The 14,983-nt window shown below is 25.8% G+C and overlaps 2 protein-coding genes across 2 annotated transcripts; one reads left to right on the forward strand and one right to left on the reverse strand.

Moving 5' to 3' along the window:
* The first annotated feature begins 4,624 nt into the window (after positions 1–4,624).
* On the forward strand, positions 4,625–5,081 carry LOC137833439 (uncharacterized). Its single transcript, XM_068641791.1, has 2 exons — positions 4,625–4,685; positions 4,771–5,081. Exons 1-2 carry the CDS (start codon positions 4,625–4,627, stop codon positions 5,079–5,081), a joined length of 372 nt encoding a protein of 123 aa, XP_068497892.1.
* An 820-nt stretch (positions 5,082–5,901) lies between these two features.
* On the reverse strand, positions 5,902–8,395 carry LOC137833060 (NEP1-interacting protein-like 1). Its single transcript, XM_068641443.1, has 5 exons — positions 8,085–8,395; positions 7,375–7,526; positions 6,784–6,867; positions 6,519–6,689; positions 5,902–6,164 (listed from the first exon to the last, which is right to left on the reverse strand). Exons 1-5 carry the CDS (start codon positions 8,242–8,244, stop codon positions 6,030–6,032), a joined length of 702 nt encoding a protein of 233 aa, XP_068497544.1. The 5' UTR covers positions 8,245–8,395; the 3' UTR covers positions 5,902–6,029.
* Positions 8,396–14,983: the final 6,588 nt, after the last annotated feature.

The following is a 14,983-nucleotide window of genomic DNA, read 5'->3' on the forward strand; positions in this document are numbered from 1 at the left end:
AATGGATGGTTACCATTGTAAGACTAGGCCTTAAAAGTGATTGGCATGAGATAACATGATGGTAAATTATTTTTATAATTCTTTAACATATATGTATCTTAAAACTAATTTATGTGAACCTTATTTTTTAATGCAATACTTCACGGATGAGCGACCAATGCCTTCGAAAGCCTTAACTATGTGAGAAATACTTGGTCCACATATTTCCTAAATTTTTATAACTCTAGACTGATGAATAGTGTAAAAATTATATACATAGATAGAGATATGTTATTAGTGTTTGTAATACATTTTGATCAATATATAAAATTTGATTATCTGAATTTATGTATTTCTCTAGTTGGGTTATAATTGAAGAGTCAATTTATATGGGAATTAACATTAAACAAATTGCACTTAAAAAAAACAACGATTTACGAATGCAGCTAATTACCATAGTCGCATTTATAAATCCAGCGCTAGATTTGTAAATGTGATTTACCACAACCGCATTCGTAAATGAGATTTATAAATGCGGCTATGGTAATAACCACATTTGTAAATGCATTACTAGTCCCTGTATAAAATCATTCATAAGCATATACGAATGTGGCTAGTTACTATAGCCGCATTTATAAATCTTATTTACGAATGCGGCTAAATAGTCACAATTGTATTTCTTCGATTTAAGACTACGCATACAATAAATGCAACTATATAGCCGTCATTATAAATATAAATAACCGTTGTTGTAAACCCTTTCTGCACCACCACCAGTGTTTGAGTTTGAGTTTCATAAAAATGTTGGTGTTTCTATATTTGATACGTTCTTCATAAACTTCATATGTTTTAGTGTGTTATATTTCTTGTGAAGAAATTTTTGTAATTATGTTGCTTTTTAAGAATAGTAAAATAATTCATATAAGATTAACTGGATTAAAGTAGATTTAAATTTAAAGATAATTAAGTTTATGTTCATTTTTCTTCTTCTTTATATATCTTATTGTTCTCTATTTTTTTTATACTTAAATACTATCAAGATTGCATCTTAAATTTTTTGTTACGTAATTCAAAAAGTAATTTTTAAAAGTGGTAGTTTTATTACAAGAAAACTTAGTTCAACTCTTGTTTAGCCTTTATTTGGTTGAATTACATTTTTAAATTAAGAGAGTCATGTTTAAATGGAGAAAAGTACTCATAGAACATTTAACCACTACTAAATGATCAAAAATATTATTATTATTATTATTATTATTATTAATAATAATAATTTTTTGTTGCAAAAATTCGAATACATAGCCATTAACTACCATACCAAATAAGCTTTATAGTGACTATTTTTAGAATAATAATAATAATATTAATTAATAATGTCAATAATACTAATATTAATATTGATAATAATATTAATATTTTAACAGTAATATTTATAACAATTTAATAATATTATTAATAATAATAATTTAATAATGTTAATAGTAATTAATAATGATAACATTCATATTACTATTATTTTTAATAATATTAATTTTTTTATATTATTTTTTAAATATTAATATATATTAATATTATTATAATTGATATTAAAAAAAGTAGTTAACACATTTATTGTGATCCGCTAAGTAACACATGTCTTTATTTACCTACTGATCAAATTACCAATATTTACGAATAATATCCTTAAAAAAAAATCTTCCACAATGTGAAAAAATTAAGTATGTATTTTATTTAGTGATTATTGCCGTCAAACTATTTCATTGTTACATACGAAAAAGGTAGCAAATAAACTTGATTTTGCCCGCAAATGATATTTTATATATGTAAAATACATATGTAAGTTCTAATTTATTTATGGATTTAAATCTACAAGTAATTATGAGTAGGTAATAAAAAAAATTCTTGTAATAAAATCTTTTGATATGTTGTGGCCTTGCATTGTTATTGTGAATATGTCATTTGAGTGATGATGGAAGATGAAAGAAGCAAATGTTAGGCTTGTACATAGTGATGTAAGGATGCCAAAAAAATGTGCATGCATGTACGATGTCGTGGCATGAAATGATGTTAAATAATGTGGCATTATGTGTGCATGATTGATTTATGAGTTCACGAAAGAATGGTAAAAAGTGATGAGAAGCATGTCTAAAGCTATGTCAAACTAGGATACCAATCCCTTCTTTTAAAACGAGTTAATTTATTTTGGAGTGCAAATTAAATCATTTAGTTATTAATAAGAAAAAAAAATATTACATGCATATGAATAGTATAAAAAATCACACATATAATTTATCATTAACGCTAAAGCATAATGGGAGGTCTAATTTTAATGATCTTGATTTTGTTACCATCAATAACATTAATTTGTTTAATTGTTGATAGGAAAAAAGGAGAAGAAATATCTTTTGGGAGACATTAACATTCATTTTTATTTGTAGTTCTAGACCATGTAAGTAGATATACATGTTCGTTTTCTTATTTCAATTGTACTATTAGTTATTGTATGATTAACATATAATTTTTATTGTTTTAAGATTTTAAATAAATTAACTGAGTTAATGTTTAAGGATTCTTCAAGCCCTAATCGATATAAAAATCAAGCAATAAAATGAAAGAAATAATAGATTCATGCAAAATTTGTTGTTACGTGTTAATATTTTGGCGTTTATTTACATCGACAAGTCAATCTTCACAACTTGTGATTATTTGTCTTAAAGACAATGTTGTTAGTTGTTTTACTCATTGATACCACGAACTTAAAAAGTACACTAATAAATTAGTATGTCTTGCATATTTCCTAATTATATTTTCTAATTGTTGATTTTTAATTACACTAATATATTCTTGTGTTGTTGTGAATGATGTTTTAAAGGCTTGCGTGACCCAAAAAGTTTGTAATATGGATTTGTCCATTTTATAAAATAATTATTATATTTTAAAAAAATATAAGTAATATTGATTTTTAAAATACATACAGTATTATAATTTATATTTATTTGTGTATCGAATAATTATATCTAAATTTAAAATCTAAAATTAAAATTAATTTCATTAATACGACTTTAATTCTAAAAATACACATGTTCTTTTTTATTTAAATTATTTTATTCTATTCTTTAATTTTTTAAAGAAAACCAAAATAACCTATTGGTTTGAAATGAGTCGGATATAGCCGAAAAATTGTAACTTATTTGGAAAATAGATTAGGTCGAACATATATAAAAAATTTAACTCGTCTAGAAAGACATGCTGAATTTACTCAATCAATCCATTTCACAACTTTAAATATCATTAATTATTATGTCATTTACTTAAAGTAACTCATAATTATAGATCAGATAATTTTTATTATTACTTCAAGTTATATACACTAAAAATTATTAAATAAAAATTAATTAATTATTTATTATATCGATTAAATTAGATATTATTTTAGAAATTAAAAAAAATTATTGATTTTTAAATTAGTTTTTATTATTGATAAATAATTTCTAAATTGGTATCTAATTAGTTACTATGATTTTAACTACCAATTATTTAGATTCTAAATTTGGTAACAAAAACCTTGGTATACCAATTTAGAAAATATTTCTCAATAATATAAACTAATTTAGAAACCAATAATATTTTAGTCTCTAAAATAATATTTAATTTAGTCAATATAACAATTAATTATTCTTTTCTCTAAAATTATTTTTTATTTAATAATTTTCTTGTATTGATAATATTACATAATTAAGTTCTTATTTTATAGATTCAAATTCTTCTAAAACAAAAATTTATTAAAAAAACTACTTTTTAAAGTCAATTGTGTTATAATTAATTTAAAACATGTATTACTATAACATATACTATTAAAAAAATCATTAAATAAAAAATAATTTTAAAAATTAAAATAATTAATTAATATTTAACTAAATTAGAGATATTTTATAAATTAAAAAATTATTGATATCATAGTATTTTTTTCCTTAGTGATATCTCTATTGTTAAAAGTAGTAGTCTTTTTTTTTTTGTTACAGTTGTTAAAAAGAAAGTAATCACATAATTATTTTAAAGTTGAAGTTATCAACAACAATGTATTTTAATAAAGGATATTTTTAAGATCTATGTGTTCCATTGTTTAAACACAATAAATTTGTAATCTACATAATACTGCATTTTATCATAACTTTATTAAAATATTTTATCTTAATTAAAGTATTTGTTTATAAACCTTTGCAACATTTATATATATATATTTTTTTTAATACATATCATTAAATTTTATTTAATAATATTTAATTACGTTTTATTTCTTTAATTATTTTTTCGCTTACTCTTTTATGTATCAATTAAGAGTAATCATGAAAATAATATTTAAAATAGAAAATATTTATTTAATGTAATCAAAATTGTAATGATTATGGTTATCAATACTCATGTAATAATTAAATAGACTTAGTTTTATACTCTTTAATTTTTTTTAACATGTTAGTCATGAATTGAAATAGAGTAATTAATTAATAAGTTTTTGAATAGTCCAAAAATACAATTGAAATAGATCTATCAAATTCATCTATAAATAACACAAATAAATAACACAGCATTCAATGTTCTTTGGCTAAACAAATTCAGGAATCAGACCTTACATTTGTGTCATAGATAAATGGCCACCTCAACTATCAAGCTTTTCAACATGATTCTCTTCTTTATCTTCTTTTCTCAAGGTGATGATTTCTTCTATGAAACATAATTTTTTTTTTGTAAATTATTATTTTCATAACTTGTTTATTGCATGATTATGTTAATAAGGTTATAGCAAATGCTCTTTGGAGGATATTCATGTAAGCCAAGCAATAACTGGACTTACAGTGAAGGGAAAGCCAGAACTGAGTGTGACTGTTGCAAACTGGTGTTCTTGTGCTCAATCAAATGTGAAACTGGATTGCAAAGGATTTCAATCCGTTAAATCGATAGACCCTTCAATTTTGAAAGTTTCTGGCCATGTTTGTCTTGTTAATAGTGGAAACCCTATATTAGAGGAGGGTGTTGTTGAATTTAGCTATGCTTGGGACACTCCATTTTCACTTCTTCCTATTTCTTCAGATATTTCTTGTGCTTGAATATGTATCCAAGGAATTGTATTGTTAATGAACTTTGTTATCATACTTAAAATTTAAATTTAAGTATTATATATGTTTTGATTTGAAAGTTGAAAATTTATAAATGATATTTTGTTATATGTTTTTAAGTTAGAAATTACGGACATTCTCAGTTCCTTTATTATAATAAAGAGTTATTGGTTTAAACTTTATACCATTCAAATATCTTTATACCATTCAAATATTTTGGTATAAAAATATTGGAATGAATATTTTTATATGAAATTGTTAATTTTTTTCCAAAGATTGTTAGTGTTTTTTAAAGATTGTTAGTTTTTTTCAATAGGTTTGGTAAAGTGAATCTCAAATAGAATCAATTTTACGTACACAAAGACTCATTCCAATCATTTTCATACTACAAACACATATATAATATAAAGTTATCAATTACCGGTTATAATACAGAACTAAAAACATATTTAACCCTTAATTATTTAATAGAGACTAAAAACATATTTAACCCTTAATTATTTAATAGAGACTAAAAACATATTTAACCCTTAACTATTTAATATTATTTTACAAATTTATTTTATTAATATATTGAAGGATTGAATTATCAGTTATTTTGTTTATCTATGGCAAAGGTTTAGCATGTCCTCCTTTAGTGCATAAAGAAACTTTTAAAATACTGAATCTGATTTTTTTCAATAATATGCAGCGTAAATTTTTATATATTATCACTCAATTAAAAATTATTCAAACATTGACAACAAAAGAAAAATTGAAACTCAAATATAAATAAAGTTAAATTACGTTTACACTAAAATTAATTATATCATTATTTATATTTATTCTTGGACCACAAGACAATGGATTATTAAAAAACAAAAAACACTAGAATAATGCTGATTTTTTTTTTCTGTGAAAATATATAAAGGGATTCTCAACTACAATACTGGTGCAAATTCATAAATGTGGAACATAATTAATTCTACAGATGGGGCATGATCCTTGTTGAACTAGCCATTTGTCTATGCACACCAAGTGAAAAAAGTGGCCACACTTTGGAAGTGTTCTCACAAATTCTTCATCCTCAAAATCCTGCACAATATAATTTACTATTGAATAAATAATATTATAGGAAAAACATTCATCTATTTTGATTTGACTAATCTTTGTTAGGAAACTCATTAACCACTTCAACCAATAACTCATTGATAAATTTGTTTGTGTTTCAAACTATATCACATTTTTTTTTTATATTTGAGTCCAAATATAATTTACTATATATGCATGTGAATATTAAATTTAGAAAATATTACTTTAATATTTATGCAGTAAAAAAAACAGTTAACAATTTTTCAAACTTTCTCTATCTCTTCATAGACTATGTAGTTGGTAAAAATAACATATTTCTAAAACAATAACTCTGCTTAAACTCATGCATTTTCTCACCTGGAAGCAAATAGAGCAGCATGATTCATTGTATAGTTTCAACATTTTACTGAATTGTTGAACAGGAAGGTCTTGGATGATATTCCAAGCCATCCCTTTGACTGTGATTCCCCTGACAAAGCCATTATAAATATCTGATTCTTCTCTGTAAATTGTTCCATGTGCACTGATCTGCAAACATTAATTTCGTACAAAATTGATGTGAAAAACTCCAGGGCTATGCAGTTTTCAAATTTTATATTTCTTTTGTATATGCTGTCCTTACATGACATTCATAGGCTTGTGCAACAACTGGACATATCCATTCCATAAATACTTTTCCATTTAACAAACTCCTCAATAGGGCAATCTGCAAATCAACATCAAATTTAAGAGTTCACATTTTACAGATGAAGAATGCCATTTCTAGCAAGCTTATATATAAATGGTATTAGAGCAAAAATCAAAAGTTTGATTTTCAAAAGATACTGTCACAGTTATTTGAACAGTTATATTTTTAAGTTAAAAGAGTTATATCTTAATTGATATCTAGTTTTAGTTCAATTTTTTTTTCTCTTCATTCCTGTTTATTGATTCAGCATCATTACTTTTTACTTTATTTCAATTACATTACATGTTTCAGTTTATGCTAAACTGTTACTTATTTAATCAAAAAGCACAATTGTTATAACTTCAAGAACACATCCTTTAATCAAATATTTGATTAAGCAAACAACAAAATATGTAATTGTATCATTACCTCTAACCTAATACTTATTTAACAGGTGCAGAGTGTTTTTAGCCACTAGCCATTGGTGAAATAATATGATTATATGAATCTATCTATTGCCAAAAACCATGAAACTTGAAGTATTACCTTTGATAGATTCTCAGCAACTGCAGCATTGTTTAGCAATTCTAGTGCAGCAATTGCCCCTGTGACAGCTCCTTTGCAAGCACCATCAAGAAAACCAGCTTCTGTTGTCTGGCCACAGATGGCTCCTGCAATTATCCCCATTATGGACCCTCCTGTGCCAAATATCAAACATTACTTACAACACCATAGAATGGTTTATTTCCAATGTTTTGGTAAATGTTGCAAGGAGAGAGACCTTGAGAGGAATCTCATGAAGAATAATATTTGACAATTTAAACTTAAACCGAGTCTGAAATGTTAAGTTTTTCTAAGAGAAAAGACTTGAAAAATTGGACATCAATTAGTTTAATATGTTTGGTGTATGCACGAGTCATTGATGTGTATCTTCTTGGTGACTCTTTCTGAAAAAAGCCAGCATAAGGAAGGTGTGTGATCTATCTCTCTCTATATATATAATTGATCTCACCAGATAGGATGAAATTTTTTTGTTGGTGTTTTAGTGTTGCAAAGATTAATGGTAAACACCAAGTTTTGTCTTCCAGAGAGGAAGGTTGTAGGGATGGTAATGATGAATGTTTGGTTTAGACTCAAATTCCTAAACTATGAAATGTGCAACATAATATGATGTAACATGTTGTAGTTAGCCATGTGGACTGAACTAGTAACTAGAATATGATGAAAAAGGCAAAGTTAGCAATTTAACACATCACCTAATGCCAGAATGCAGGTAAATTCAGCAAAAACAAGTCTCTTGAGAACTTTCATGAACTGATGAAGTGCATAACTGTCACTGCCAGCCAAAAGCCAGATGGAAAGAAGTTCCTTACACCTTGTTGTGGCTTGACTGAATCCAGAAAAGCAGATGGTCATAGTTGAGAGAAAGGGTGAGAAAATGGGCTTAGACTGAAAGTGAGAAGATGAGTAAAATGCAAGATGATTTGGGTTGAAAAGTGGTGAAGCTGTGGTGGCATTTAAGGAGTGAGGAAAAGCACGTTAAAAAGGTTTTTCCAAAAGTGCATGTCTGGTGCCAGAATCTGAGGACTATATATAGTATGTAACAGCAAAGTAGTGATTACATTGATGCCACATAATGAGTAGATGGAACAGGCACATGTTTTGGAAAAAGAAAAGAGAAAGGTTAGTGGAGAGAACACTGCAAACTCATATACCTTAGTCTTCCTTTCCAAAGGTCCACATGCCCCTTAGTAAATAGAGTGAGAATGTTAGTCCAACCATTTAGACTTTCATTTCTATAATATTATAGATTCCATTATCATATTCTTCAAATTCAATATCAATTTTACATGATTTCAAAATTAAAATTGTGTTTCATAAATTCTTTTAATATGAAGTCACGAATGTAAAACATTACTTATCCAAATGTAATTTATTTTAAATATACTTATTCTAAAAACAACAACACCCACTACAAAAAATCATAAAATAAAAAACAATTTTAGAAACTAAAAATAATTAGTTGCATTAAATTAAAAATCAGAGACTAAAAAAAATTTTGTGGAATTTTTTTTTTCATTTCACATAAAAATCAAATACAGGTTAAAATTTAATCAGGTGCAGGAAGTAGTTGGCTTAGTTTGAAGAGTAAATTTTGTTTGCTAACATATTTGGTTATCCTCAAGAGACACCTTTAAAGTTTAATTAGAGAATGGGCCGTTGAACTTTTTGGGCTTGATTGGCCCAGGCCTAGTTGGGATTCAAAGTTCAAATGTGATTTTGGTGTGATTATGTTGTTGTCAATTAAATCAATGCACGTTCTAAATGTCACAATCACAGAGAAATTCATCAATGCAGTGGTTGGAACTGGCTAATTTCTTATATATATTTTTTTTTCATTCATCGTAATGTAGGAAAGTGTATTTCCACTGCCTAATTAATTGTGCAATTTCAAATAATTTCTATCATAATCATGTATTAGTTGACAAATTTACATGCAAATTTATCTTCGAATTTAATTTCGTAAGTAATAATTTATGAATAATTTAAAAAAAATTGTAGTGTAGATGTTTATGATAGATTTGAAATATTAAATAATTTTAAATTTTTTTAAATCAGAATTAATCTAGTAAAAAGTTTATAAAAGTTAAGGAAATTATAGAATTTAAGATTAGGATTTCCAGAGATGAAAATTGAGAACTCTTTTTCTTTATACATTTGGAATTAAGTTTGTAATTTCTTTAAGTTTATAAGTTTTGGATATATAAAATAATTTAATTGATTCAATGGATAAAAACTTTGAAATACAAAATGTGAATTTGTAGGTTTAGGAGAAAATATTTAATTTAAAAATTGAGAGAATTGATTAATTTAATTAAAAAAATGAAGAACTAAAATTACTTATAAATTAAGTTAGAAAGATCAAAGTGTAATTAAATATTGTTTAACTTGAGCAAGAAACTTACATAGTGTACATATAGCATATTCCATATTAGTTATTTTCAAGATTTTACATTCATCCTACTACCAATGTATATTATCAATGAAAATTTTACACTTATTGATCTTGCTTAAGATATTGTTTGTGGATTTTTCTCCTTAATTCCAAATCTCAAATAAAAAAATATTTACTAAATCACAAAAAATCACCATATTTATTTTCCATCGATTGTTATATAATATTATTTATTATAAGTAATGGGAATGGGATGTTGTAGTCCAGAAACAATGCCAACATATTGTTGGTTTGAGGATAATTAAACTAAGATTTTTTTAGAAAAAAATTGTTTTTGAGTTTTGTAAAATAATTAAAATAATTACAAAAAATAACAGCAGTTGTAATTTTTGAGTTAAAAAAATATTAATCAAATCTGTAGATATTTTGCATCTATAAAATAAAAGGTTGAAAAGAATTAATACTTTATATATTTATTTTAAAATTGTGAAATGCACGTTCAATCCAAAGACACTATTATTGGTTTCAACGTGCTTTAAAATAGAGTACAAAAACACAATTATTCTGTACACATGTTTCTTAAATATAAATAGATAGGGAAGTGAATAAAGTATTATGCAAGGATTTTTTTTTTCTTAATTAGCATTTTAGTTTCTATATCAAGATTAGAAATCAATTCAATTATCATATTTTAAAAAATTCAATTTCATCTTAATTTAAAAAAAAATCAATTTCATACTATTTTTTTTAATCCAACTCTTTTAAAACAATTCATAATTCTAATTGTTTTTAAAACGATTCATATATAAATTCGTTTTAATAAAAACAATTTAATATAAGGAACCATATTAAATAGTTTTTAAAAAAATAAATTATATTAAATATTCTAAAATCCGAAAGATGGAATTATTTTTTGTCTTTATATTAAGGATTAAAAATTAAAGAACTAAAACGAGATTAATTATTTTCTTTTACATCGTCTTACAAATTAAAGAAATAAGGTATAAAAAAAGACAATGAAATGAAGAAAAAACATTTAAAAGTAAAAATAAATTAAGGATTTTTTATTAAAAAGTTTTAAAAAATTGTTATTTAATGAAAATTTAAATTATATTTTGCATCCTGGCAAGTTCTTAAAATATTGATATTAAATTTTTGTCTCTCTAAAATTTAAATATATTTTTATTCTCTAAAATGTAAATATACTTTCTAATTTTTTTAATAAAAAATAGATAAAAAGACCTTATATAAAATGATATAGTCTTAACATTGGATTAATGAAGCATCTAACCAAAAAAATCACTTTTAATAATAAAATTCATGTATTAAAAACTGTCATTCCATCAAATTTTCTTTTATTATTAACCAGAGACTTAAAATTATGTTTAATATATTTTTAATGCATACTTAATATATTTGAAATGTTAGAGTCAAATAAAACAAATTTTACCCTAAAAGCCAAAAAGTTATGAAATCATAGCTAAAAAATGAACAAGAAAAACTTTTATCATTGATTGCACAATTGACACATTAGATATATGAATGAATTATGACAATGAAATTGAATAATATGAGAAATGTGATTTGAGAGAGAAAGAACCTGAAGAGTAGTAATGTCTTTTTTGCATGCTTCTGTAACAAAGTGTTACTATCTGACAGCTTCAATGTCGTCTTTAACATTGGTGACAACTATGAAGACATGAAAATGAAGAGGGAAAGAATCTTAGAAGGATTTCCAAAATGTGACTATGTTTCGTTTATAATGGGAGAATAAATTAATAATAATACTTCAATTTTGTTTTTGTGGAAACAATTTTGTTTTTGTGAATAAATCATTCGTCTAGATGATGTTAAAATCTATCTCTTTTAGTATAATTTTATGTTAAAATATTGTAAATAAAAAAATGTTATTGGAAAAATTATGGAAAAATGTTCACTAAAGATAGTTATTTAATTTTTTTTAAGGGGATTAATTATTGAAAAAATATTTATTCCAGTAATATAGTTATAAAAAAGAATGTAAAAAAAAATTAGGTTAAAATCAACTTATATGTTAATAATATAAGGGTTTTGTGATACTTATATAATTGTGTGTAATAATTAGTTTACTTTATAATAGTTATTTTAAAAATTGTACCTGGTTTATAAGTTGGTTTATGTATGTTTTTACGTTAATTATATACAAATAAATTATGAGTTCATAAGTTGGTTATGTATTTTTTTTACGTTAATTATATATAAATAAATTATGAGTATTGAATTAATGAAGGATAACAATATTTTTTTTAAATGACTATAAATAAATTTAAAACAATTCATTGTTCATTTATATGAAATCCTATCTCTCTAGAATTATAAATCATTTACCTTCTTTCTCATATTTAAGATTAGTCATTCATCTTATTTATTATTATTTAGTCTCATTTATGAGTAAATATTAAAGAGGAGATCAAAATAATTTAATAAAAATTTGATCTAAGTAAGTTTCTTGTTCTCTTGAAGTTGGGTTTCCTCTTTTCTCATTTTTCTTTGCATGTGAAGGTTCTTTCCTCCATTTGTCTGATATAGGTTGAAATTTTGGAGATATCTCTGCCTGAGTTGGAAACTTTTAGGTTTTAGAGTTATTTTCTTGCAAAGCAAGGTACCACTATGCTTTGTTTTCATGAAAGAATAATGTATTCACATCAAGCTACTCCAACGACATATCCATGGACACCACAACTGCAAGTAGAACTTTGATTTAGAACTTTGATGACATATGTTTATAACTACATGTGAGAAAATGTGGATGTTGTCCCTAAGAATTTCTTTTAGTTTGACTTGGTGATGTATCATATGGTTGCTCTAGCGTTTAAATGATAACATCGCTTACATCCACATATTAAACCTTTACTTCAAACTTTCTTAAACTCCCTTCAGATTATAGTAGATATTTTTTTTTATCAAAAGTTGCATCTCTACTGAGAATCAACCTCTATTCAAAAGGTGACTACCTTTTTGCTCTCTCTCCATAGCTCACAAGAACTCGTTTCTTGGTTTTGGGTTCTATATTACCACCATCCACATGATAGTATGTTGGACAACCAAGAACTTTCAACATAGAGTAGTTTGTTGACTTACCAAACCACACATCAAATAGAGTCTTGAATTCCTTTTTTATAAACAGATCTAAGAATGATTCACCAAGAAGCATGCCTAATACATTCTATCCATATCTAGATGAGACAACATACATTTCTCTCTCCCTAACAAGGTTCTATTAATCTTTTCATTTAACTCATTATGTTATGGAGTATGATAAAAAATTATAATGTCTCACAATACCTTCATTTTTATAAAAGTTGTCAAACTCCATGTTGTTGGGTTTAATAGTGTCAAAGTTCAAGAGGGGGGGTGAATTGACCTTTTAAATCTTTCTCGCAGAAAGAGTGTTTAACATAGTTTACAGAAAATAAATCGATTTATGTGAAAATGAACAGATTTATTTTGGCACTGTTTGTGTTTGAAAAACGTTTATACAGTCAAGATTATCACAAGATTATGCAGATCGATTTTCCAGATACACACACTGATATACTGATGAAGAACAGTAAATCACAAAACAACAAACTTCAATTTCAAGCAAGTGATTAAGGTTCAATTGATAGCTTGACAATTAATTGAGTAACCTATTACAATCAACCTGTTCCAGTGGCTTTTAACAGATTATAAATGTTCTTTTCAAAATTAACCAGTTTTTCCAGAAATTAAGAACAGTATGAACCGAGCCCAGAAAGAACAGATTTATTATTGATTGAACAGATTTATTTCTTGACAGTTTAACAGTTATGCAGAAATTTAAGTGCAGAGATTAAGGGAGAATGAACACAAGGCAATTATATTGGTTCACTCCACTGAGCTACATCCAGTCTTCACCTAAACCAAGGTGAAATTCACTAAATCACACTTCAAACAAACACAAATCCCACTGTTCTTGAAACCTACAAGAACTTAGGTACACTTATTGAAAAACCCTATTTCAGCACACACCCTCTTCAAGAAACCTATCAAGAAGAGTGTACAACCAAACTTTTACAAGAAATGAAAAGTGAAACGACTACACCTGATTGAGGATGCAGAAATCTGCCTTAAACCAGTAGAACAGATTGCTAGAACAGTAGCAACACCTCACACCAAGCTTTTGGAACCAAACAAGAACAAGCACTTTGTGATTTTCGAAATCTTTGAAGAACAGATGCTAATTCTTTGTAAACTCTTAATTCTCTGCTGTAAAACTTGTTTTCTCAAATGTGTGAACGATTATTAAATTCAGAAACAAGTTTTCATTTTATAGAAAACCAACTTATAACAGAATTTTGAAAAACAGTTAAAGCTGTTATAAAATGAACATATTGAAAATAAAATGAACAGATTTATTTTCAAAAAGCAGTTAGAGAATTTGTTAAGTGAGGAGACTTAGTCAACCATTCTGGTGCAGAGATGAAACTGAAAAACGTTTAAGCTGGACATGGCACCAGAGACAAAAAGAATCTATTCATTTACAGATGAACATATTTATTTTTCAAAACGAAAACAGAAAAGCTTAACTATTTAAAACACAATCGTTTTGAAAGGTAGAAGACTTAGTCAAAATACATGATGCACAAAATCTAATTTTCACAAGACTTAGCCAAGGCATCAGTTTAAAAATGAATCTGTTTATTTAGAAAAGAACAGATTTATTTTTATGCAGTAAACGTGTTTTTTGTAAAACATGTGAAAAACAGTTTAAGAAATCTTATGTTTGTTCTTATCACATGGCTAGTGGTTATGAGGTGAGTTACTCAGCAAAAAGCCCACTCTTAAACAACCTCTAAGCACTACCTAAGACACACTTAAAGCAAAGCAAAATACACATGAAATGTACATAGAAGTCTTCATCAAACACATGTCTTGAAGGGGCAGCAACCATCTTCAACACATATAGTAGAATTTCAATCCATTATCTATCCTCAAACACTTACCTTCTTACCAGTTTGATTAAGCATAAGAGTATAATGATCTTTGAAATGATTAAAAGCCTTAAATGTTTGTTTCATAATGAAAATCTAAGGCATCCTTAAATAATCATTAATGATAGAGAATACCTTAACAATCATAATGAACATAATTCAACATGGCCTTCGTGTTGCGGATTACCTTTAGAAAATATTGTTTATG

This window comes from Phaseolus vulgaris, chromosome 6, assembly GCF_000499845.2.
Source record: "Phaseolus vulgaris cultivar G19833 chromosome 6, P. vulgaris v2.0, whole genome shotgun sequence".
Taxonomy (NCBI): domain Eukaryota; kingdom Viridiplantae; phylum Streptophyta; class Magnoliopsida; order Fabales; family Fabaceae; genus Phaseolus; species Phaseolus vulgaris.

Coding starts and splice junctions, on each gene's coding strand:
- LOC137833060 (XM_068641443.1), bottom strand. CDS start 8,244: ATGACCATCTGCTTTTCTGGATTCAGTCAAGCCACAACAAGGTGTAAG. Junction 7,527..8,084: donor TACCTGCATTCTGGCATTAG/GTGATGTGTTAA, acceptor TATTTGGCACAG/GAGGGTCCATAATGGGGATA. Junction 6,690..6,783: donor CACAAGCCTATGAATGTCAT/GTAAGGACAGCA, acceptor TAATGTTTGCAG/ATCAGTGCACATGGAACAAT.
- LOC137833439 (XM_068641791.1), top strand. CDS start 4,625: ATGGCCACCTCAACTATCAAGCTTTTCAACATGATTCTCTTCTTTATC. Junction 4,686..4,770: donor CTTTATCTTCTTTTCTCAAG/GTGATGATTTCT, acceptor TATGTTAATAAG/GTTATAGCAAATGCTCTTTG.